At 43.6% G+C, this 23,498-nt stretch overlaps 1 protein-coding gene across 4 annotated transcripts in view; it reads left to right on the plus strand.

The window, feature by feature from the left end:
• The first annotated feature begins 1,445 nt into the window (after positions 1 to 1,445).
• The window catches only part of ATOSA (atos homolog A), a 48,593-nt gene continuing 26,540 nt past the window's right edge, over positions 1,446 to 23,498 (plus strand). For all 4 annotated transcript variants that reach the window (XR_013957748.1, XM_080626409.1, XM_080626407.1 and 1 more), the window contains exon 1: positions 1,446 to 2,208. Coding sequence is in view for 1 of the 4 variants with exons in the window: in XM_080626408.1 (XP_080482534.1) it covers positions 2,193 to 2,208 (16 nt within the window). In the remaining 3 variants the exon portion in view is untranslated. The remainder of the gene's footprint in view (positions 2,209 to 23,498) is intronic.

Here is a 23,498-nt window from a genome sequence, read left to right on the forward strand (position 1 = left end):
AAGCATCTGCGGGGGTCCTGGCACACCAGAAAGGATGGGGAGTTGACTGACCCATGTGTATTTCTCTCTGTAGAAAGGGCAAAAGACCCGTATTTATAAATCATCTTGTAGAGAGTGAGCGTCCCCGGTAGTGCTCAGTCTGTAAGATGGAAGAGTTTGTAAACAATAATCACAGTGGCAGGGATTTGCCAGCATAATGACTGGAGGTGCAGCAGTGTCTGTGTATATCCCAAATATAGGACCACATTAAAGCCAGAGAGGTCTGTATCAACTCATCTGTCTTTTCTGACTGCGTCCAACTCTGAGCATTATTGTTGTGTTGTATGTGGGGCTTTCCCTGGCCCTGGTACAGTCTCCTTGTGAGCTCTCTAGTGTCGGGACCCTATGATACCACAGTCACTATAGCTCACATGGATCTGGGTCCCTGGTTTAGGAGGGAGCCCTGTCACCACTGCAACCTGTTCCCCATTTTCAGTGGAGGCGTTAACAGTGTGCCTGCACCAAATAGAGCAGACTTTGGGCACAGAAGGCTCACATTCAGTGGCCCTGGCTCCTGACCTGCCAGGCAGCCATGCAGGCCTTGGAATGAGGCATGGCACAGGCCGTTCCTTTCGGGTACATTTGCCTTTCTGCTGGATTGAGACGGTTGTAACCACAGCCCAGACGACTCCATTGTCTTTGCACACGAACTGTTACTGGTGTAAAGTGAGCGTTGAGCACAGGGCTGCTGGGCAGGGCAGGCAGTGTGCATGTGAGGGGCAGGTATCAGGGCAGTGGCCTCCCCTGGGGCCAGGGGCACAAAGGCGGCCTCCTCCCCTCTGTCGCAACTTCTCTGGGCAGGCGGGGGCACAGCCTCCCGGGGCTCGGGTCATTCACACTTTCAATCGCTGCTCAGAGGATGCCTATATACACAGCTATATATATAGGTCCCTACAGAGATGAGCACGCGGTCTTGTGGAGACACGGGGTGCCAGCGCGGGAAAACCTCTGTGGCAGCACAGGCCGAACAGCGGGAGCCGGCGAGCGGCTAACGGCAGTGCGGGACGGGCCCTTCGCGGGAGCAGGCCCACCAACGGCTGGGCAGCCTACACCGGGTGAATAAGGGGCCGGGCGCCTCCCTGCCAAAACACTTTTTGGGCGGGGAGTATAAGAGGGAAGGATACCGGTAAACTGGAAAACCGATAAACCGCGGCAGCGCCGATCCCCGCCGACGGGTTGGGACCGCCAGCGCCAAAAGGCCTCAGCCGGGCCGGCGCTCAGTTGCTATGACAACCGAGTTGCCCGGCAGGCGGGCAGCCAGGCAGGAAGTGAATGCACGCGATTGGGCGCCGCGGAGCACGTGAGGCGGGCGACGGGCGGGGCGGCCGAGTCCGGCCTGGGGGTGGGATGAGCGCGGTGCCGGGTTCCGCAGTCCTGTCCGGTCCCGTCCCGTTCTGTTCCGTTGTGTTGTACCGGCGGCCGCGAGGCGGCCGAGCGCGGCGGGTCCCGCGCTGCCGAGCGGACGTGCCCGCAGCCGCCGGGCTGTCATGTGTGTGCCCCGCTCGGCGGGAGGCGGGGAGTTCCCGGCGGAGAGGAGGGGAGTTAGTCAGCCGCGAGGAGGAGGAAGGGCGGGAGGCAGAGCCATGGAGAGCAGCACTCCGCGGTGGCGGGAGGGGCGTGCTGTCTGACCGGGGCGAAGCGCGGGGGGCACGGCCCGGCAACCCGGGCAGCAGCGGTGGTGCCGGGGATGAAGGTGCCGGGCAGCCCCCCGCCGCCACCCGCCGGCCGGTGACGGGGCAGGGCCCGCAGTCCGCGGGCTGCGGGGCGGGGGGGGGGCCGCTCGTTGCCCTCCTCGGGGCAGGCGAGAGGGAGGGGACTCCGTCCGGGGCCGCCGTAGCCCGGGGCCGCGGTGACTCAGAGCCGGGGGTGAGCCGAGGTCTGTTGTTGTGGGATTTTTTCCTCGGCAGGTTATAAATAGCCCCGCTCGGCGCCGTGTCACGGAAGGACACCCTGGCCGGGAGCGGAGAGAGGCCGCCGCCGCTCAGCCGTCCCCGGCCTGCTGCCTGCCTGCCGGCGGGCCCCGCTACCAGGCGGGGGTCCGCTTGCTGGTCGTACGGCAAAGAATCGCTCTCGGGTAGCTGGAGGCAGCGGCAGCCAGCCTTCGTGGGGGGAGCAGCGGGGTGCCGGGGCTCCTGCCTGAGGAGACGGAGAAAATGAAGCCGGAACGAGGTAAACGGTTTATCGGGATATTTCTTTGTATGTGTTTTGTTTTGTCTCGGATTAGCCTGGTATTTTGTTTCGGTGTTATCGCTCTATTTCCTTATCCCCTCCCCTGTCATTTTGGGGGATGGGAGAGAATCTTGGTGCTCGGCTTCACTCCCATTAGCATTTCCCGAGTTGGTAGACTAGAAGGTACCCCGGGAATGTGTCCAAGAGCCCCATGTCCTGCCTGCCCTTCAGCTTCCCATTGTCTGGGTTGGACGGAAGGGAAACAAACACCGTAGCGAACTGCTTTTGCTCCGGGAATGCTGCAGTTGGTGTGTCAGCTACAACCGGCTTGCTCGCCGGGACTGCAGTGCTGGGGCGGGAGACGGTCAAAGGCAAATGGGACATCGACAGACAATGCCAGCACGTGGCCAAAAATGACAAAATGTAGCTGAAAAACACCCTCAGAGGAGCCGTAACTTCCATCTGTGATGTTTTGTAATCTGGCAGAAGCGTTTGTTCCGGTTATAAAGGAGATGTATCATAACAAGCATGCTGAAATACTATTTTTTGCCATAATTTGATTCCATTTTAATCTGGATTACTGACATCTGGATTTACAGGAAAATAAAGTCGACTGTCTACGTATGTGTTTATAACACTTCAGCCCTTTTGCAGTATAGCAACAGCTGCTGATGCCCCTAGAGTTGAAAATATGTCATGACTTCTCTCTTGATCTACAAGAGCAGTGATTATTGATTCCTGTTACTTAAAGCAAGATTGTTTTTTAAACAAATCTTATGAGTGCTCATCGTAGAAGTGAGTGTTAATTAAGAAAAAAATGCTTATAATTATTGCTTAGATATTTGGGTTTCTTAAATTTTTGGTGATTCTATTGTTCACCTGGTTGCTTTCAGTTTTAAAAACATGTTCTTTTTGTGTTATAATCACTTTGGTGTTTTGAGAAACACTTTAATATAGCTTAGATATCCGTGTGTTAAATGCTAACACTTACATGACATACACACCTTAATTAGGGTTGTTAATGACATGTTTGCTAATAGTGACACCACATAAATGACCACTCTTAGATGGATTTCTTGTATGTATATGCTGTAAGGATTATATGGTGTGAAAGTAGCACAGATAGTACAGAAATGATCACAAACGTATACATAAAATAATGGGGTTTAAGTACTAGGGTTTTGAAATGGGCTTTTCTCTTTGCTTCCTTGTTTCTTAATTGCGTAAACCTTTACCTGATCAATTGCAGCAAGGCAAGTTGTTTTCAGAATCTCTTTGTTTTAATACCAGACACTGAAGTTTGAAAGGTGTTTGCTGTTAAGGTGAAACAGAACTTCAAAATAGCCAGGTAAAAACCCAAGTCAATATTTGCAGCTTTAAGATGTTCTTCTGTGGCAGTTCAGAACCTCCATATGACCTTTGCTTATTCTTTAATTTTCAGGCAAAAAAAATTAGATGTGAATGTCTGTCATTAACTGGGTGAAACCCTTCAAAAGTTATGTTTTGGAATTCTATTAAGATTAACAAAAAATCCAGAAATATCACCAGACTGAGGGAATATCTCCAGCCATTTTAGTAGATACGTGTAGCTTATCTGTGTGCTAATGTAATAAAGCAATACCCTGCGCAAAGGGAGTTGTGAAAGTGCTGCCCTAAATGCCACACGCAGCCCATAGAGCCTCTTAGGAGGCAGGAATCATGCACATGTTTACATGTGCTGCTTTCTGCATAGCAGCTGTACTACAGGATACAAGCAGCCAAGTGTGTAGTCACCTGCTTCCAATCGTCCCAAATTAATAGCTAAGAACAGGGGAGAAGCACACTCAGCTTGCCACAGTCTGCACTTTTCTACAGACCCTCACAATCCTGAGAGGACTGCAAATCCATGCAGCAAGTAAAACAAAGAAACAGACTTAAACAATTTGAGTTTTTTTCATTCTTGCGAATAATTATATCAGAATCCAATTAGAGCAGAGGTGTAGTTTTTGTAGATAGAATTAAGCATAAGCTATAGTTAATAAGATTGTAATGGCCTTAGGCACATTGGGGAAGTTATGGTTTAGCCTTTGTCATACTAGGAGTAAGATTCTTGTTATCACCAGCAATAAAGGGTGGTGCAGGAGAAGAAAGGGGAGATCTAAATGTGCAACCACTTTAACAGTGGGAAATGTTACAGAATATTTTAATTTAAGGAGGTGAGAGGGATGAGCGGAAATGAAGAAAAAAGGGAAATCCTGCCCTAAGGTACTTACCTCCCTTTATATTGTGGAAAGTTTGAAAATTACAGCTCTAAACGTGCAATATATGAGAGCAATATGGAGAAGATGGAATGTGGAGTGTTGCATAGCAAACCGGTGGAGCAGTTTTGCAAATGAGGAAGAGGGGTTTGAAAGTACAGGTAAAAATGTGGTCTTGCTTCTTTGCCATGCAAAGGCACAGGCATTCACAGGATGTGTCTCATGAGCATCACTCAGGACTTGCCCATCAGGTGGGGTGTCAGTGTGGGAGGGCAGTGGCTGTTCTAAGCATATTCACATGAACGTATACCTGGTTTAGGGAATACAGTAGCTACAATACTGGTGGCTGCTGCTTGGCTTTACCTTTCCTATGCTGCCACTTTTAAAGTGAAGTGTTGAAGCATCTTAAAATACAGTGGACATGTTGGTTCAGCTGAGGCTTCATCAGTGCAAAGAATGATGTGTCTCCCTTTCTCGCATATGTTTCTGAAGTGATGTTTGAGTTTTGTTCTTTCTGGTTTGTTAGTTTTTGTCTTCCTGCAGTAGCAACATATCAGCTTACCTAGCTTTGATCCATAATACCATCACCATTTATTTTCTGCAGTACAGCTTCTTAGTCAGCTGCCTCATATTGGGTGTTTGGACCTCTGTTTCCTTTCTCAAGTACAGAGCTTTGCTCTTGCTTCTATTGAACTTCGTTCTAATGACTTCTGATCACTTCGCCAGTTTATTGAGTTTGGAAGACAGAACTAGGCTTTGTAGCAGAGTGCTTGCAAGCTTTTCCAGCTCAGCTTTGTTCATAAACTGTATAAACACACTGTTTCACCATCAGAGTTAATGAAAACATTGCATAATGTCAGGGTGATAGCTTACTGCCAAATGCAGAAGGATTGTTATGTACTCTTAGAGTACACTTGGTGCACAACTGGAAAAAATCTTGTGGTTTACATGAATCTACAGTATAGTCATATTTTACTGTGGGAATGTTACAAGACATCAAAAGTCTTAGTATAGTCTAAGTAGCTCAGAGTTTTTGCTCCTTCCTCCTCCCTCCCCCTTGCTGCATGAGTGATCAGTTAAAGGAGGAAGACAGGCTTGTTTGTCTCTAAATGCATGCTGGCTGGTTTTTATCACCTTATTCAAGTCTTTTCTTACTTTTTTATTACCTTGCTTTGTTTATTCCTCTGCTGTGTTCTCTGTGTAGACTATTCTGTTTTCACTTACAAATTAAGCTAAAAGCAGTTCTCTCTTACTTTCTGAAGCATTAATTCCCTCCTTGAGATTATCATAATTTAACGAAATGGCTTTCTGTCTACAAGAGAGGAACAATCAGTCTGAAGGTTGCTTATTCTCTTCTCCCTCTTTCTTTGCAAGTCAAACTCGGCTACATGCCTCTAGGTCTGCTTGTAGTAACTGGGTTAAGAAGGTTTCTTCCACCTTATTTGGTGGTTTGGTACGGAAAGAGCTAACTCTTTGGGCTCAACAGAAGTCTGTTTACTACCTCATATTGGAAGCATAGCTGAAGGATTTCTCAGTGTATCTGTGAGGAAGCTGGAGAAGAGATTAATGAAGATAAACATCTGATTGAATGCTTTACCTCAAATTCTTAGGAGGAAGGATTGAGGAGACATTGGGTTGGGGGGAAGTGAGCTGAACCAATGTGGTTAAGAGCTGTGGAGTTAGCTTAACAGCTAACTTAACAGCTCTGGATAAGGACCTTGTTTTAAAAAACAAGATCTAATTTTATGCCCTATATTCACTCTGTGAAAGGTTTTTACTAAAAACATTTTAGTAAAGATGGTGTGCTACAGAGTATGCAGATCAGGAAGTGAAAATATCTTTCTCAAAAGAATGAGTGGTATTTTAGTGTCCCATATTGCACTGTGATGCAGACACTTTATTTTTATAGTATCTTCTCAGTGAAATGTCACGAAGCGCTTAAACTTTTCCGTGGTGGAATGATATAGCCAGTAAACAAAGTAGTAAACTGGAAATGAGGTGCTTCCTGCTTAGAGGAGCTGTCACTCCAAAAGCGTTTGGGCAATGCTTGGGGCTTGGTTGCCACAGGTAAGTGCAGGTTGGGTGATAATGAGGTGGAGGTGACGCTGCTCCCTGGCCAGGGAGGAAGCCGTGCTGGCGGACACGCTGTGCAGGGCACGTGCAAGAAGGTGCGTGTGGCGAGAGGCTGGCTCTGACATGGGGTGTCTGCTGCTCCCAGGTTGGGTAGATTGCTTCCAAATAAAACCAGATCCCTTTCAAAGGAGGAAAACCCAACCAAACTGACAGGTGATCAAGATACTGCACTCGGATTCCATTTATGAGACATGAAGCCATCTAGCTCTAATCTTCGGGGAGAGCAGATTTGGCCTGATAGCAAATCATATGTAAATGGAGAGGATGAGTGAACAGGAATATAAGCTGCTTTTTTTTTTTTTTTTTTTTTTTTTTTTTTTTTTTTTAAATTGAAGATGGAGTCTGGATTCTTTCAATGTAGCCTTGTCCTGGCATCCAAGAAATTGGAGTATGTGTTCTGTTATTTCTTCTACAGAAATTTAGCTTAGGAGAATTCTTAGCTTTTAGAAGCTTAAGTCCTCTCCCTCTCCTCCTACCCCCAAGAAAAAAACCCAATAAAAATCTAAGGATATTAATTTGTAGACTTCATAGAATTGGAAAATCTTACAGTTTGGGTGTGTTTGCTTATGCTAAAATTTTCTTACTCTTCTGCAACTCGTACCTGGATGTTGACAATGAGGTGAGTTGTCCTGTTGTAGAAATAGCTCTTGGGTTGGAAGAGCGCTTGTATCTGTGTTCAACAGGGAGAGTTCTTCACTGTGTGCCTGTACCTCAGAGAACAAACCATAGTAGTAACAGCTTTGCCATTTGCTTTTTATTTATTTGGTGGTGTCCATACAAGCTGCATTTAGAGGGGATCTTGTGCTAAAATGGATGCTGCTGGAGTGGCATTTAAGTGGATATTTTGGGGCTTGTAGATATGCCAAGCCCATAGGTTTGGGCTATACTACTGACTCTTCTGACCATCTTCGCTACTTCCTGAAGTGAGAAACTTTGGCATGCCAGATCAGATCCCTGGGCTGAGGCACATTATACTGGACTTTGTTGTTAAGGGCAGTGTTGAAACTATTATTGGAACTGAGGTCTGCCAGCTTCTAAATGTTTTTAAAAATAAGCTAACATTTATAAATACAGATTCTCATGAGGGATGTGAGTTTGCTGCCAAATGAAATTCTGCTTATTAAAATTAGAAATCTTCTGTGAAAACAGAGTAACTGATGGGAACAAACCAGCTCTATGACATTTGTGAAAAGAACTTGCTCTGCTTCGCTGTTTATAAAATGTTTCTTTGTTATTTTGACAAATGTGTACTAATAGCAAGTGTTAAATGGTGGTGAAATAGCCATAGCTTTTCATTCTATCAGGCACAGGTTTAGGATAACAGTCTGGCAGTTACTAGCTGTTCTTTCAGTCAATAAGATCTTGCCATCTAACTGTAATTATAGCTGTAATAACTTCTCCATTCTGAATTGATACTTGGTAAATTCTGCTTTTTAGATTTTTGAAGGAGTCTCACATTGTTGTCTTTCAGGGTGGTAATAAATTGTTCAGTCTTTGCAGGTCATTTGTATTTAATGTTTAGACAGAAGCCAGTTTTTAGGTTTACATTATTTTAGAAGTGCCTGTACAATCGCATGGTTACCTTTGTACTCCGGAGTACAAAAACTTCATGTAGAAGTAGGCAATTAAGGATGTCTATAAACCTGGGTGAATGCAAGTACTGAAGAGTGCCTCTTGGACTTGAGTAGGTAGTTGGACTTTGGAAGACTTTGCATTCATTATGTGTTCCTTTTTCTGCTGGTGCTGTGCAGGGTGGGATGACTGTAGCTGTGAGCACACTGCCAAAGCCATATACAGTTATTTTTTATCTGCATTCACAACTGTACCAAGATTGGAAGAGATTTTTTATATATATAAAGGCTACTTGTAAACAGCAAAACTGAGCTGTAAGACAGTAATGAAAATTCTTCATCTGTTCTTAACAATTTAGTGTGGTTTTGACCAAATCAAATAAAACTCACTTGCATTAATAAGTTTTCTTCCATATTAAATCAGCCTGACTAGTTCTTTTGGCTAGTGATTGTTGCATTACCTTTTAATGTTGGCTCTGGGACCAAAACTATCTAGAGTTTCTATCTGGATGGTATTAGTACATTATGTTGACTCAAAATGCAAAGATGTAATAGAATAGTGTGAGAATGTTCTCAGGGATAATTTGAAGAGGAGAACTGTGCATGAATCAGTGGAGGCTGATGAACACAGGAGGAAAGAAGCACTCCACATGTGAAGTACTACAGACACTTTCATGTCTGTTCTTAATGTAAGAATCCCTGTTAGGAATAAAGGTAAAGAAAATAGTGTTACTGAGAAGTCTTCTGGACAACTTTGTCCCTTTAGGAGCAGTAAGGGGAGTTCTTCAGCTCCCACTGTACGCATTTCTTTTGATTTCACCACTTTTCAGTTAGTGGGAAGGCATCCACTCTCTGTCCAGGTATCTAGTGTGGGGCACATAGACTTCTCTCTTAGCAGCAATCAATGCATTTCCCAAACCTATTGCCAAGTATGACTTTTTTTGTTCCAAGGGAAAAAACCAAGTTGAATTGTTTCCTGAAGTAAAATAAAAAAAGAATTTATCTAAAATAAGGAATGTGTGGTGCACATGAGCCATGTCATCTGTTTTACATTATGTATCCTATGAAGTTACTGATGTTTTTTCCATTAAGATCCCAGAGATCCAGGTTGGTAAGTCAGTCCATTTTGGCTTGAGGACTTTAGTGAGACTGGAAGCAGGTGACTGCTCAAGCTAGTTTAGCCTTTTATGGTGCTGTGCATGCAGGAATTCCTTTTTCCCACTGAGCCTTGAGGATTTCTAGGGCATGTTTCACACTTTCTCTGTGCTGGAATAAATTAAGTTTCTTTCTCAGGGTGTCATACAAGTATCATCTTGTTGTTGGGTGTAATGGGGGAGGGAAGGGCAGAGAGAGAGCTGAGGATGGTATTAGTTGGTACCATGGTGGGAGGTGGCAGGGTGGTGGTGGTTTCCTCTGAAGGTCAGCAGAAGGAGAGGTGAAGGAAGAGCTGCTGTGGTCAGCACTTTTCCCACAGTGATGGGAAGCCCTTCTCCCCTGCCTGCCAGGTATTGTTCTCCTCTGTTCCCTGCCAGGGCACTAGCCCAACAACCTAAGTGAAACAAACCTTGGCTCAAACTCACACTTCCAGATAGGTCAGCAAGTTTGCTAGAAGGCTTTGTCTGCAGACTTGGAGGGGCAGAGGGGGTGGCTAAGGGTAGTATCTGACAAATGTCTGTGATGCCTACTTGCTGAGGGCATAAATTCTGTGTTAGCAGAAAGTGAATTTTGCTATGTTGTATTGATGTTCTTTTCCTGTGCAGTTTTTGTAAAGACACAAGTATCAATGTATGGTTTGTTTGCATGATAGATCTGAATGTTTATTTGCAATGTAGTCCTGGTAAGACATCCCATTTACTCACTCTTTTTTGTTACAGTTTTTAGTTAGGCTTTATTTTTGATAAAGTTGGACTTGGGAGTAAGGGGGAAGAGCACAGATGCATCAAGAAGAGCATTAGTAAATATACCAGTGATGTGGAGTAAGAGTTTCCCACCAGTAGGGACTGAGCAGGGACAAAGTCGTCAAAATCAGTATGCACTGGGAACGCACTGTTAGGTCAAAGGAATTTATATCAACACTTGTGCTACTCAAAGGTAAATCCTTTTTTCTCTGCTGTATAATTGCTTAAAAATGAGTCTTCAGGCATATTTCCTATGCAAGGTTTCCCACTTCAGTTGCATTTTAATGAAAAATATGGCTTTGTTTTGCTTTATTTTGAGGGGGAAACAGTTTCTTCCTTTTGAAGCACTTGCTATTTGAACAGGCAGAGAAATTTTGTTTACTGTGGAGAAGCAACAAGAAACAAAATATCTGAAGGACTAGAACTGGAGGAGTGAGCTGAGTAAAGGCTGCTACCATAACCATGCTAGTAGCACTACTCACAGTGCAGCTGCTTGCACCATGCTAACGCAAGCAAGGTGTGGAACACCCTTTATTAGATTTGTGCATGCTGTTAAAAAGTGAATAAATATAACCAAGTAGCTGGTTTATGAAGCTGAAACAGGAGGAATAGTTCATAAAACTAGAAAAAATTGAAGGTGAAGATCAGGAGATCAATGTAGAACTGGTAGGGTAAACATCTGCCTCATCTTACATAGTGATTAAGTTCACTAAAACTGGCATAACTGGCTATTATTGTACTGACTTTGATAGTCTCACTGAATAAACAGGTTTCTACAAGAAAGTATTTTGGATCCATTTCTGATCCACTAGAGAAAAAGGTTAAGGGACAATGCTTGATATGCATTTTATGTTCTTTCATCCCATGTTCATGTTGAGACTATGTAATGGCCTTTCCTAAATGTTTAGGACACTTTTTATAAGCTGGCTGTATTCATCCTCAGTCAAGCTTCTTGTATGAAATTTTGAACAGCTTTATGATATACACTGATTTTGTTTTGTTTTAAAATGGTAGCGGAATTGTTAGTATCTGATGCTACTTTTCTAGGTGTGCTGTAGCCAATATGTACAAAGAAGTCTGAGTTTAAACATAAAGAAAAACTATACATAATTATTAAGACTGTGAATAGTGTATCTTATGAGCTCTTTGACATGCATTGCAAGCATCAAGAGCTGACCTCAGCTTTGTTCTGAGGAAGTAAGCATCTGAGGAGGGAGAAGGGAAATAGGGCTGTCTGCATGAGTGTTTTCTCATTTTATACTTTTCACATTGATACCTCAGTCCAAAGTGATAGTTTTGAGCAAGGGATGCATTGGTAGGAGTGTGATTTTGTTTTTAGCTTGTCTCTGCAGCTAGGCTGTGTAAACATAAGGTGTTACGAAGTCACGCTTTGCTCCTTAGGGGTCATGTGCACACTTTGCTTTTCTCACTCAAGACAGGGCTGGAATTGAACTAGAGTGTTTTTCTGAACTAGCTCGTTACTAGACATGCTGTGCTTTGGCATGGCCCTCCAAAGGCTGGAGTTGGGCTTTTTTTATAACAGGGGTGATGCCAATTATGTCTACTGGCAAGTGCCTCTGAATTGATGCACAGCTGACTTGATACCAAGATGAACCACACTTGGCTGTGATTTCCTGCTTTGTGAAATGTGTAGGACTGCTTATTCCTAAAGTTTGTATTGGAATAAAATCCATTCTTTTTAAAATAATCTCTTTTTATTTTAATAAATGTTACCCTGTTTGTGGTAGAAGGTGGGGCGCAATAGTCCATTAAATTCAATCTTGCTTTTTTCTCGTCATTTTGCAATGTTAAAACTGCAAGGGTAATAGTAGTATTTTAAGTGCAGCTCCTTTATGATGATGGAATATGCAGCTGAGGGAAAAGTCCTATGAATATCTGTGTTGCTGTACATACTGTACATCTCATATTCAGTCACGCTACCAGTGTCCTGTTATATGTATCTTGTGCCTCTGAGAGTTTGTGGAAGAGTATGAGATCAGACTGACAAATGAATAGCATGTTTCAAGGTGGGGTTTTTTATTTGTGGAATTTCTAATATTGTAGTTTCTAAGTTTAGCATTCTGTTAGGCTAGATGCATTCATTTCTGGGGTGTTCTTCTACAAGCAGTCACAGAGCTAAGCTATGCATACCTACAGCTGGCTTAGGACTTTAAGCTTAAAAGCTGGGTTGTCAACATGCTGTCCTGCTTTTTACTGTACTTGAAGACTGTCAGATGTGAAAAGGATCTTTGTGGTTGCACCCTAGTATCCCAGTGTGGGGAGGCTGTTCAGGAGCACTATGGTGGATATGCCTGTCATCCAGAGGCAGCTGCTCATCACTAAAACATGGTCAGTTGGCCTGTGAAAACAGCTGGTGGCTCCTGAATGCTGTCTGTGCCAGCCCTTGCGGGAATTGACTTGGGGTTGGTGCTTCTGCCTCTTGTTAGCAAAGCTTTTAAACATAGTGCGTTTACTGACATGGTAAATATTCCTCTTACCCCTCCCACAGATACTGAATAACTGTTCCATAGAAAATCATCTGAGTACTTTTTTCAAAGGCTGGGTGGTTGATTGATTATGAAAACTTGAAATTGGTTTTTCAGACAACTGTGTAAACTTCTGGTGTTTTTGTAGAAGTAAATGTTCCATGAAAGAAAAATACTTGGAAAGCAAACTGAGATAAAATACACAGGAAGCTTGAATGTCAGTGACTAATGAAATGGTATGTTTCATGTATAACTTTCTGTAAGGCACTATCTGTATCTACAGTCTTTAAATGGGCCAGCTACTAAAAGGTATCCAGCCCTCCTCAGAGAAAATATCTGCTTAAAGATCTTGTATAGGCCACGACTTTGCACGACCACAGCTAACTAATACTGCTCTCTAAAATGTGAGTGGGGAGAAGGTATTGTTCCGTGAACATGTTCTCCATGCTCTCAATGGGGTAGTGAGTGCTACTGGATTTTGAACGTGGTTGTGAAGTCTAGTTTTATCTGGACTTACAGTTTCATGGCATCTAATTACAGAGCAGGAGTTGTGGTCCTGTTTTGCAACGTGGTTAGGGTGACAGTACTTTTTTTTGGTGCTGATCCTGTTAATGTGGTGCATGTAATCTGACTTCAGTTCTTGTAAATAGGGAGAAATTGGATGAAATTAATGCAGACAATATGTTGTTTAGACTTCGCCTCGAATAATACATGCGGTTTTGGGACTAGTCTCTTGAAACAACTTCATGAATTAGTCCCCAGAAGTGCCCCTGAAAAGATCGAGGAGGGAGTTGTAAAGAACGCTGAAGTAAAGAGCTCATCGGGTGGGTTAACAGCTGCGGTGATGCAGGGAGAGCCAGGGACCGTTTGCGTGGGGTCAGAGGGATGGGGCTGAGCCGTGTCAGCGGCGCTGTGGAAGCGGCTCTTGGGGCTGGCGGCAGGACGGGCCTTCGCCTTTTCCACTGCAGCAGCCGCCGATGTCCATCCCCCGCATACGTGCCCCTCTGTGTGAGCACTCTGTGCATGGGGCATGCGCGGGGCCGGGCGTTCGGCGGCGTCGAAGCCTCTCGTGTGGAGCTGGACGGTGCCGGTGTTTGCCCTCCCACGGGTGTCGGCAGCTCCGCGGCAGGGCACGCGTGGCGATAGCGCCCGCCCTTGTGGACAGCAGCGCCTCAGCACCCGTGTCGGCGGCTCCTGCTGCCGTGGGTCGGTGCCCAGTCCCGTCCCTTCGTTCACCTGCCGGCGGGGCGGTGCAGCCGGTGGGGCGGGCCCCGGCCGTCCTGTCCCGCCCCGGGGGCGGCCGCTCTCCCGGCGGGGCCAATGGGCGCGGGCCCTGTTGCTATGCGCGGCCCTACTCTGCCTCCTTTGTGGAAATGCCGTGGGCACCCACCCGCGGCGCGCTGGCGGGGCTCGCTGCGGGAGCGCCGAGCCGCGCGGAGAAGGTGTGTACCGGCGGGGAAACGGGCCCGCCGCGCCCGCTCACCCGCGCTTGGCTTGGGGCTGGCCGCGGCGCCCGCTCGCCTGCAGTTGGGGTGTCCTCGCATCCTGTGGCGGAGCAAGGGGTTGAACCGGGCGGTTCGGGGGCGGCGGGACGCGGGTGCCGGGAGGGGCGGCGGGGCTGGTGTGGGGGGCCGGATAGGCGTCCCTGGCTTGAAACCAGCTCAGGCTGTGGAACCGTGAGCGCGATCGGCGGTGTATGTCGGTGTTTTGCTGTGGGAGGTGATTTAAAGTCCGTCTATGCTGAAGTTTGCCCCTCCGGCACAGTGCGGGAGCGCACTGTGCTTGGGCTGTACATAGTTCCTTCAGAAAAACAAACAGTTTCCCCATATGTTCTCCCTTTCTTTCCGATTACTGAGCCTAGGAAAGGCTGGGGCTTGTGAGGTCTCTTTTTAACAACTCTGTTTAAAGGAAAGTAATGGACAACCTGAAAATTAATTCTGTTAATTCATTACATTGTTAGGGCAAAAGTATTAAGTAGCCTGGAACAGGAAGGGGATATTTTTAAGCCTTAAAAGTGAGACATGTAGTTAAAGTCAAATCTGCCAACAGTTGTCGGTGTAGCCATATGTAACTGCTTGACTCTTCATTGTTACAGAGGAGAAAACTTTTCCCCCCTCCCAAAACCACCCTGAAGCTTAACTGAGTTTCTTCTGTGCCTTGTTATGTAGGTCAAGTTTCTCTCTCTCTTTTTTCCCTTTTCCTCCAGCAGGAGGAAACTATTACAGTATTTTGATTTCTGCTGGAAACAATGCATGAAAGCACTATCAGCCCTTTGCCACCACTTGTTTGTCTTGGGACAAATGAAGCTGATGCAAGTATATCAGCTTTGGGGGCAACTACAAATATGTATTTTTAATTAGCAGCTTACTGGTTGCTTAACTGTAGGCTGTGTTTAAAGCTAATTAAATAGCATATGAGCTCAATGCTGAATTGAGGATTATCCATTTCTTTTTATGCCAACCTGTTCTCTAAAAATGCAAATGTTGTTCCAGCCAAGTACTTGCATGTATTTTCATCTTGGGTCTGAAGCTTGCTCTTCCTCTGAAAGGTACCAGAGCTCTAGCTTCAGTGAGCTGGCTGCTATTAGCCATTCACCTCCCAGTATGGGAGGAACAACAATTCCACTAGTGTACTCTTGTGGTTTGTGTGGGAATATTAGTTTTGACCCAATGAAGCCTTGCTTTATAAAGTAGTAAGGAATTTTTGAGAGGACAATGTGAAATTTCATAATTGCATAAATTGAATTTTAAATGTGTTAATTTCATGTCTGCCATTTTGCTATGTAGAAAATTACCATATATTAGGAGAGAGGGAGGCAAACTAGATTCTTGGCTGGAATTCTGTTAAGCCTTTCAATTTTGACCCTCTGTAACATTTTATTCTTTTGAGTACCAGAAGACTATTAAAGCTTAATAACATGGCGTACAATGTGGAAACTTGTAAATGGCTGAATTGTGCTGTTTGACACAGTTAAATTCTAAAATGATCCAAAATGTTCTTTTGTTTTATGCATGCAAAATTCCATAGTAGGTTCTGGTGTCCATTTTAAATTGAGCAGTCTTTTACACAGCGTGAGAGTTGTAATGTCCTCATTTGTCCTCCTGAATAAAGTTTAAATACAATTTTATGCGCCTGGCTGTTCTCCCAGAAGTTTTTTAAATGAGAAGCATATATTGTCTCTTTTGTAACTTTTTTACTTTTGCAGGTTACTGTTTAACCACTTAAGGGCAGGCCTTGTAGGTGAAGGTTAATAGCACTGGAAAAATTACCTGAGGAGCTTCATGCTGCTCCACCATCATTAATGTCATCTGGGTTCTTTCAGAGCTCCTTGCCTTTCTGATGAAGAAGCCTTTGGTGTGCTAGCCTTATTCCTTTCCCTCCACCTCACCCTCTAAATAATCTGGACTGCAAATATGGAAACAAACCTGAAGCCGGAGGTAGCCTCATTAGCTAGGAGGAGGATTTTGGGTGGTCAAACATGTTCTAACAAAGTTCTACAAGATAAATTATCCACCACTTAGATGACAATGAGCAGGTTGTAACATCAAAGTTTTGAGAGATGAAGTAGGAAAGCAGAAGATGAATACAGAAAGAAACTGCAGTAGAAGAGGTCAGATGTCATGAAAATAAGTTGCTCTGGGTTTTTTGATTTGTCTTTTTCCTTATTTCAGATAAACTAATGGGGTTCTTAATCTACATTCCTCACCTGGGGACAGTGTGCTTTTCTTTAAATACCGTAATAGCTAGTTCTGTTCTAGCAGCAGTACTGCAGAAGTTTTCAGCTTGTAGGTGTAATTTCTAACTGACATGATGTTGTAATAAAGATATGAGAGTATCAGCTCCTAGTTAACCTGCATACTACATATCTAATGTTGAATGTGCTGTCCATTAAAATAAAAGTCTTGAATTCTTGAGTGTTTCTCTCTTCTCCTCGTGCATATGGTTTAAAAGCTCTGTTATTAACAGTGCATTTGCATTGTTTGGTTTGTTTCTCATTTCCTTGTTTTTCAGTTATTCTGGGAAAATAAGAAAACTCTTCCCCAGTGTGACTATTTGTCTTGGACTTAGGTATGCCACCAGTGTTCGCAGAGCTTCTTGGAGTTGAACCAGGTCTCTGGAGTTGACATGATTTGATAGTCAGAAAGCTGCCCTGGATGCAATTCACACGTGAAGCTGAATATCTGTAATGGAGACTTTTTCTGAACATGCTGAAAGAAAGAAAACCCTTTTCAGACACTTCGTCTGTTCAGTTGCATTGTTCTTGTCAGAACGAGAAGTGATGAATTGGTCTGGGTTCTTGTTTTCATACAGTACCACACAGGTCTCTAAACCCATGCATTGTATCAGATCTATACATGTGTGGTTGTATCTACCAAATCTCTCATCTTCGTAGAATCTGAGAATGCATCTTAGCCAGTGCTGTCTGTGCACCGGGTCTTGCTGCGCTGAGAATGCTGGTATGTTTGCCGGGCTGTTGGTGGTCTTGTCATCTGAATGAAAGACTAGCCTGGAAAATCCTGTCTTGTTATTTGGATGAGTGAATTAGTCTTCTGATGCTCTGCAAGTCTCTCCCCACATAAATGCTTTTCAAATTTTTCATCCACTTTCAAAGTTCAGAGGATCCAATCTTTATTGGCTGTACGTGTGAGCAGAGTGGTCTTAGCTTATGTGATACCATGTTTAAGTTGTTAAATGACTGAAACAAGGACTTCCTGCTGAAAGCCTCTTACTTGCTCCTAATAGCACTGATCTTTTTTGCGAAGTAAGTTTAGGAACAGTAAAAGAAACATTCATGTTGTTCCCCTTTTGTCATTGAATAGCCTCCCACTTTCTTTTGCGAGCATGATGAGTGAGAAGCAGCAAGGCTGGCCTGCTATCCTAGGACTAGATTCAGAAAGAGTCAGTATTTTGCTTTAGGTTGTAGAGATTTGAATGTAGATAGTGATGATTTTTAACTCCAAAATTCTAAGCTTGGAAATGTGAGAACAAAGTTTTTGTTTTCTTAATGTGTACAGCTAGTAGATGAATCTATTTCAGATCCTCTTGGAGGATAAAAGGTAGTATTTCCTTGCTAGCAACACACCGTTGAGTCTATGCTATTCATACTCTGAAATAAAATTACAAAACTGTTTTCTTCTGCAATATTGAGAAGGTAGGATGTAGAAGATGAAGGGATACTTTGGAAATTGGGAATATAACACACAGTGGAATACGTTTAAATGGGAGGCATGTAGCCTGTCTTGGAGTTCAGCCACATCATCTACTGCCTGAAATTCTTTTCAAATTGATGCCTCTAACAATGAAGCTGGTGCTTCCAGAGGTTGGTGTCTGTATAAGTGTATGCTTTTTCCTTTGTGAGAAAGGAGAATACTGACCAAATTTAAGTAATGGTGGTCATCCTACCTGAAAGACAGCTGAGCCCTCAGATGAATTTCCACATTAATTAGGATATTTACAAAAGGGCTGAAGGTGGGGAGATAGATTCTGCGAACTTAAATAGCAAGCACCAGTGCTAACAAGCAAGACTGTTGTTAAATAGTTAATAACAGATGGCTGAACTTCTGATGCAAATGATCAGACAGAACAAGAGAAGTTCTCTGCATCCTGACCCAGTGACTCCTCACTGCTGCCATGGCAACTAACACTTTTTCACCCTCCTCTCTCATTTTAGCAAAGTTTATGAAACTGAAGATAACTTGTTGGTTTTATGACTTTAAAATAAATTTTAAAAGGCAAAGCAGACCAGCTGGAGGAGCAGAAAACATAAACTTTAGACAATGTGGATGTGAATTCCGAGAGGCCTAGCGTATCCTAGTTCCTGTAAGATATTTCTAAAAGATGTTTGAAATACTGTATACTTTAAAAGCCTGGCTGCTAAATCATTAGTTTAAATATGGAAGTTTATAATCTGAGATCTCTCTTGATCTTTTTCATTTGACTTAAGGTGAAAATTGCCTACTGCAACTCGAATAGCATGGCAAGGGGGAAAACAAGGAGGAGGTAGGAAGCTCTATGTATTTGGCCTAGGCATGGTACACAGGAGCAAGGAATATCCTGTAGCTTGTGGCCTTTCATGTGACTTACACTTGCAGCCAGGCATTTGTCCTCCCTGGTGGGAACAGAGGAATGTTGCTGTAGGACAGTGGAGGTCTATAGCAGGTGCCACAGAAGGGGTTGAAGCTCTTTCCCACTGAATAGGGCAAACTTCTCTGACCCTTTAGTTCAATTGTTAAAGACTGGGAGAGTATTCTGGGGAAATACCAGCACAGTCCTACTTTGTCTGTGCTCTTTTTGCTAAGGTGCTTGCCCTTGGCTGCTGTGAGCAGGATGCTAGAAGGATCCTGAGTGTTATCTTGCTTATTTTTACAGTAAAGTTAATCTACAGTTCTTGTACCTACTACAGTTAAATTCAAAACAGAAGGCTCAGTATGTCTTTTTAGGATAGGGCAACTGAAGAAGTGTTGGTATAGAGTAAACTTCATAGCACTGAAACTGCTGGAGGGAAGTGCTTCTGAGGCAGGTTTTGATCTGGTCCCCTGGGAAAGTCTTGAACAAGACCTGTGTATATTTCTGAATGCAGGTTGCTTCTCATAAAGCACAAACAACCCATTGTGAGTCTGTTTCATCAATGCTGTTAGAACACAGTTTTTTCAGCTCTTGCTGTTTCTGTGAGGGACATCTATGCCTGTGGGTCTTAACACTACAACAGTGGCTTCTTTACAGAATTAGGTCCTTCATGTAGGTCTGTAGCAAGCCACTATATTCTTCAACTGTATTTCCGGAGTGTATTATATTGCTGTGTTTGATTGTCTAGATGGATTAAGGAATTATTCAGCCTCCAGGTGCCTAACTCAGTCATAATACTACTTTTAAAGAGAAGGGAAGCAAATTCCTGGAGTTCTTTCCTGGAGATTATAATCTGTTATCTGTGATACAAATTAAGAGGTACATTCAGGTATCATGGCTTGCTGGGTATTATACAAGCATGGAACAAAAGGCCATCTTCACCTCAGACCTTATGCAAGTATCAAACATGAAATCGATGACTTCCAACAGAGGCCTGTAAGGAAACAAAGGGATAATACTGATGAGGCAGATAAACTGTGCTCCCAGCGTACAGGCTAACAAGCCTTTATCAATGTAATGGAGAAGCTAGGAAGCAGTCAGTTGCATAAAGTGTTCTTCCTGACTATAGGATAACATAGGGGGGAAGAAGTACAAGTACGATCAGAGGCTAATTGGAAGTTTATTGCAATAGTGAGTGGGAGACAATAGGAATGATGGTGAGCTGTGGAAGACCCTGAAAGTTGGGGTTTGGGTTTTGTATGTAAGTTATTTGCTTGTCATGAAAGATGATATTTTGAGAGGCAAAAAAGAGGACAGGATGTTTTCCTGTTAGACACTGACCAGATGTATCTTCCTCACAAAGCTGGATGCTGGTGAGGTATCATCTCTTCTTTGTCTCTTTCACACTCATTTTCAGTGATGAATTCCATGAGAAATCCTGTGGGCACTGCTGGCACTTCCCCAGCAGGCAGATAAGGCACTGCCATCTGCCTGCTGGAGCCCTGATGGCATTCACGTGGGCTGCACCCAGCCTAGAGGTCCCCACTGGCAGGGCATGTTTCCAGCTTTATCACAGCTCGGACTGTGAAGAATCTCTGAGGAAAATTGTAGGATTCCAGACAGTGTTTTTCCACAGTTGAGGAAAACCAACTCATGCCGAAAGCAATTCTCTAAATGCTATTTCCTAGGGATCCAACGCAGTATTAAGCCTGTAGTGAACCCAATTTGTGTGCTCTTCTGGGGATAAAGAGGGTGGGTTGCTTGTTGTCTGGATTCCCATGCCAGATTCTGGTCCTTTCAAGATCAGCCACTAATTCAGATGGTAAGAATAAAATGTTCTGTGCTAAAAATCTCTTGGATATGTTTTTTATTAGTTCTTGAAGATAAGTGATTACAAATACCAGCTGTTTATAGTAATAGCCAATGTAGTTATGTATTCCTAAATGTAAACTTGAAATCTTTTTAACTACGCTTAGTCTTTGTAATCTGTTAGGAAAAGATGCTCTTTCTCCAACAGAATTTGGTGTTGATGTCACTTGATAGTAATGAAATTTGTTTTATTGATTTTAACAGAAAATCTCTGGATAATCTGTTTGGTAACCGAGAGGGTTGACAAAACAAGTGTGGCTGTCAGGCCCCTGGATTCTGTAATGGTTCGGGGAGGGAGGCTGGTTGGTTCTGTGGGGTTTTTTGTGTGTTTTGGATTTTTTTTTTTGTTTGTTTTTTTCCCAATGCTCAACTTGAGCATTCACAATAATTTATTAAATCTATAAAACCTGGCAAGTAGGCAAATCCTAAATGTTGCCTGAGCTATGCTAGTAGCTGGTGTGTAGCAGATAGTGACTTTTTGGCATTTCTGAACTGAAGGCAGCTTGGGGAAATTTTCCCAAAAGACAGTGATTTTGACATCTTCTGATTTAAGTTTCATTGAATATTTACTTTGGACATTAATACCTTTTCTGTTGGTACCAAATTCAGCTTCCTGCTCTCTCTCCCCCCCCCCCCCCCCCCGGTATATTTTGTTTAAATATATTTTTGGAAGTTATCAGGGAAGAGCTAAAGTTGGGGTTTATTTCTTTATCTGCCTTTGCTTATATCAGTTGTTTTTGCACAAAACACAAAAGAGGCTGTGGAGGTCCTTGAGCTTTGACTGGATAAAAACATGTTGGTTTTCATATGCTGCTCATGTGTGCTATTTTTAGAGCACTGTTTTGTTTTCCCTAATAATTTATTGCTCTGTGTCTTGCCTCACGGGTCACCTGATTTTAGAGCATGCAAACGCAGAGGTTGGATCCTTCACTATTCTGTAAACTGCTAGTTTATCTTGAGGAGCAGGAGGATGCTGCTGCTGGTGAGATTGGTCTGGAAGTGCTCGTGGAGGGGTGAGCCCTGTCCCTTTGGTTCTCTGGAAAGTATGTTCTAAGAATACACAGTACAGGGTGTTACAAAACACACGTGCAACCAGTAAACTTGGAGTGAAGGCCAGGGATGGTGGGTGACTCGAGGTCAGTGCTGTGCCTGCTGGCCTCACCATGCCTGTCTTAGCTCTGTGCCAGCAATGGCGCAGTCATCCGTGAACTCACTTTTTCCCTTGAAGGGAGAATTGTTTTGAACAGATATGAGTACACCACTATTATTCTTGCTCTAGTAGTGGTCATTTTGGCACTGCATCTAGCATTGTCATAAACTTTTGTTCCATGAGGTGCTGGATGTTTCTGGTAGCCTTCAAAGCTGCAGCGCAGCACTAGCAGGATGGCTGAATGAAGGGGAGAGGGAAAGCAGACACATTTTGTAAGCAAACAAGTATGTTGTTTGAAATTTCAGTGTTCAAGTGGGCCCCGGTTTTAGAAAGGTACTTTCCAAGATGTGTGTATTTGTGGAGGGAAAACATAACAAGGTCTGAGTGCTCTAGAGTTTCATTAATCTGATTTTAAAGTTCTGTTATTGTTTTGTTTTTTAAATTTTAAAGTGAATATGAACTGTAACAAGATAAATGTCACTCAGTTACATCTTGGTGATCCTTCAAATCGCTTGAAAACAAGAGAGGAATGAAATTGCATCCATCAAGTTATTCAGCATTTGCACGAGTGAAATCAAGTCTAGATGTGCAAAATGGGTATTGTGATGGCTTGGATTGAAACAGAAGTTCATTACTGCCCAGGCAGTTGCAGATTTTTAATTCCTGTCCCATGAGGTCTTTTCAGCCTGGTGAAAAACTGCAGAAGTTGTGCAGACTTCTCTGGGGTTTACAAATAAAGCAAGTTAACCTTCACCTGTGTGGATCTTGGCTTAACTGAAACAGGGCTATCGGCTGACCTGGGTAACAGTGCTGGCATTCTCAGGGCTTTCATTCACATCATTATAATTCTTATAGGTTCCTCCAAGACCACACAACATTTGAAATTGGGTGTTGTGTGCCTTTGAGGGAGGGGGGTTGCTTTTTGGCTGACTGCAGGGCTTATCGCTGTGCTGGTGAGTTGCTGATAGCACCTCTGTTGCGCTTGTACCAAATATGTAATGCTGGTAATGAAACCAAAACCTTCTGAAGGCGTGACACAGCGAGATGATGCCCCTGAAGAACTGACATACTGATCGTGCACGTGGGAGGCCTCAGTTGCTTTTTTAATTTCTTTAATAGTCTTTTAATAGAGTAGACTACTTTCACCGAAAAGTAGACTAGGTCATAGATGGGTTTTTTTCCAGAACTTCTAAACTTCTACCCACCCCCATCCCACAGCCTCCTCGGGCTTACTGTTGGTTTGGGGTTTTGTTACCACAGGAGGACTGAGAAATTGCAGATAGTGATAGGTAGCCTTAAGGAGATTTTCAACATACAAAAGCTTCTTAGTATTTACAGTCATCTTGTATCTTTCTGTACATTGAAAAAAAGATCCTTTTCAAGAGATTAAAAGGAGGGAGGAATTACCAGGGATGTCTGATTTGTGCAAGTTTAAATTAGTTTGTTAATGTCAGTAGTTCCTGACATCGAAGTCTAAAGATCATGGCTATTGAAAAACCCATTTATTGGGCTTGTTGGTACCTGGCTGTAGTGTGAAGATGAGAGTGTTTGGCTACTGGTTGTTGAAGGTCTTCAGGCTTTGTGGAAGGCTGAGTACTTCTGTACTTACAAAACTTCACCTGCTTTGACAATGGTTCTGTGTTGAAGGCTGAGTACTTAGTGAAGGGTTTCCATAATGTGCGTTCCTGTAAATCAACATGGTACTTTTTCCAGGGGGTTTCCCTGACTCCTGTGGCTATAGCATCCCTGCTGATTCCACCCAAAAATGAGTCAGTGCTTTCACATTGCAATTTTTAAATCACTCTGGTTTATATTCAAGAAATCTGACTATGGGTTTGAAGCAAATAGCACATGATGTAACTTCTTTTTCTTGCAGTGAT

Source organism: Psittacula echo (assembly GCF_963264785.1).
Source record: "Psittacula echo genome assembly, chromosome: 10".
NCBI lineage: Eukaryota > Metazoa > Chordata > Aves > Psittaciformes > Psittacidae > Psittacula > Psittacula echo.